At 55.5% G+C, this 2,371-nt stretch overlaps 1 protein-coding gene across 1 annotated transcript in view; it reads left to right on the forward strand.

Annotated features, from left to right (window-relative positions):
- CUEDC1 (CUE domain containing 1) overlaps positions 1-2,371 on the forward strand; it is a 20,657-nt gene that overhangs the window by 2,761 nt on the left and 15,525 nt on the right. Inside the window, exon 3 of the mRNA XM_006756229.1 lies at positions 3-225. Within this exon, the coding sequence (XP_006756292.1) occupies positions 3-225 (223 nt within the window). The remainder of the gene's footprint in view (positions 1-2; positions 226-2,371) is intronic.

A 2,371-nucleotide genomic window follows, 5' to 3' on the forward strand; every position in this document is an offset into this window, starting at 1 on the left:
AGCCGGCCCGCCCGCCAGGTGCGCCGCCTGGAGTTCAACCAGGCCATGGACGACTTCAAGACCATGTTCCCCAACATGGATTACGACATCATCGAGTGCGTGCTGCGCGCCAACAGCGGCGCCGTGGACGCCACCATCGACCAGCTGCTGCAGATGAACCTGGAGGGGGGTGGCGGCGGCGTCTATGAAGACAGCTCGGACTCGGAGGACAGCATTCCCCCGGAGGTAGGGGCGCGGCCTGGTGATGCACCAGGAGCTCCAGCGGTGTTGGAACCTTAGAGGACTTGGGTTCTACCCCTGCCTGGGTTCTAACTAGCGAGCAGCCTTCTTTTCCCTTGGGAAACGGTACTCAAGTCGGTCAGCGGCCTTATTGGATGGGCAGAAAATCATGCAGTCATTCAACAAGCTCTGGTACCTACTCAGTGGTATGCCAGGCAGGGTACTAGACCCGGGGTCAGGGGTCATCAGAATCAAGGAGCTTGTTAAAAATGCAGACACCTGGGCCCCCTCCAACACGGGGAATGTCAATCCAAGGCTGGAGCCCGCTAGTCTGTATTTTTCAAGAAATTCGACTCTTGAGCCTCTGGGTATCCACCTTGATCAAGTCAAAGATTCTGCCCTCACAGAGTTCACAGCACAGTGGAACATGGGGACAAGAGTCAGGCAAGCACAGCCCAGAGTGATGAGAGCTATGATGGGAGAAACGGAAGCAGGACGGGAGGGTATGGTTTCCTGGAGGAGGGATGGCTAAGCTGAGACCCAGAAGAAGAGTGAAGAATGAGGGCAAAGGTGTGCAGGCAGAGGGAGCAGCTTGGGCAAAAGCTCGGAGGTGACATAGAGCATGAGGCGCTGGGGGACTGACAGCCGGACCATGTCAGGGTCCTTGAGTGAGTGGAGACCAGGAGGTTGAGGACGCCTTACTGGGAGAGAGTGGGGCTGTGTCCCCAGACCATAGGGAGCCGTAGAAGAGGAGTGACATCAGACTTCGTCTGACCGAGGCATGATGGAGGCAGCAGTGAGCCCTTCTCACTCTTCAAACTTTGGATGGGGAGATGCCACCAACCAATCTCCTGGCCCCATCCCAGAGTTCAGTATACCTTTGGCCTCAGTCGCCACAAGACCTGCAGCGGTGGGTGCAGAACGGGCACACAGTCTTTCAGCGAGAGGGTCACTGCCTGCAGGGGCATGTGGGACACGCAGCCAAAGACGGAAGGACCCAGCGGAGGGGACTTAACTCTGCTTTTCATTGAGTCGCACCCTGTGCCAGGCACATCCTCGTGCGTTAGATGTCGCCTCTCTTCTCGTCTTCACAAGCTTTGTGAGGTGGCGTTATTATTGCCCTCATTTACAGTGAGAAAACCTAGACCTAGATATGGCCTCAGATCCTACTCAACACAGCCCTGCAGGCAGCCGCTGTCCACCGATCAGAGTCATCCTGCAGGGCAAAGCCTCCCTTAAAGGGTGCTGCCTGGGCTTCCTCTCTCCAGGCAGAGGACCAGCTCTGTGGGCAATGACATCTGGCTCATCCTGGCGTCTCCTCTCACACCCGGGACAGCCCTGGCACAGAGCAGGCACTCGGGGAATACTGTCGAATGCCGTTTTTACCTAGTTTTTTTTAGTGTCTTTCCCCTGGAGACCACTCCTTTGACCTGCCTGGATTAGCAAGTGGAGGGAGTATTAGAAAATAGAAATATTCTTTGTGAAAAAGAGGGGTGAGTGCATGCATGACTGCGAGTGTGTATATGTGTGTATGTGTGTGTGTATGCACATATGTTTACAGATACATACTTTAAGCGTGGGCTGGAAGGAAGGTTCTCTGTGAACTCTGACCCTGTAGTCTCATTTGTTCTGACGGTCTGGCAGGTGGGATGCTATTTCCTCCGTTTTTCACGGCACCCACAGCCCGAGAACCTCTGCACGGCTTCAGCATCCCCTGCAGAGGCCTGCACTGTGGGGGCTTCTGTTTTTTTAAGAATCTTGCTTTCCAGATTGAGCCCCTTCTCAGCACACCGCCCACCCCCCCGGGCTGTTTCCCCAACCCCCCACGTGTGGAGCTCAGCTGGGGCCCACCGGCAGGCAGTTCCTGAGCCAGCGGAAAGTGCTTCGGAAAATTTATGAGCAGCAGCTGGAATGACAATAACTGCTGACTGGAAAAGGCCCCCTCTCTGAGGGCTGATGGATGGTGGGCTGGCCAGAGGGGTACCCTGGCCACAGAGAAACATCTCCTGTCAGATAAATGGCCAGACCCTGACCCTTAGAGCACCTGGCAGGCATCCATCACCCACACTGAATTAAGTCAGGAGGCTGCAGAGCCGAAAACTTCAACACCTTTAGAGTCAGAAGAACAATCTCATTGTGGCTGGTGAGGCTG

This window comes from Myotis davidii, unplaced genomic scaffold (assembly GCF_000327345.1).
Source record: "Myotis davidii unplaced genomic scaffold, ASM32734v1 scaffold993, whole genome shotgun sequence".
In the NCBI taxonomy this organism is placed as follows: domain Eukaryota; kingdom Metazoa; phylum Chordata; class Mammalia; order Chiroptera; family Vespertilionidae; genus Myotis; species Myotis davidii.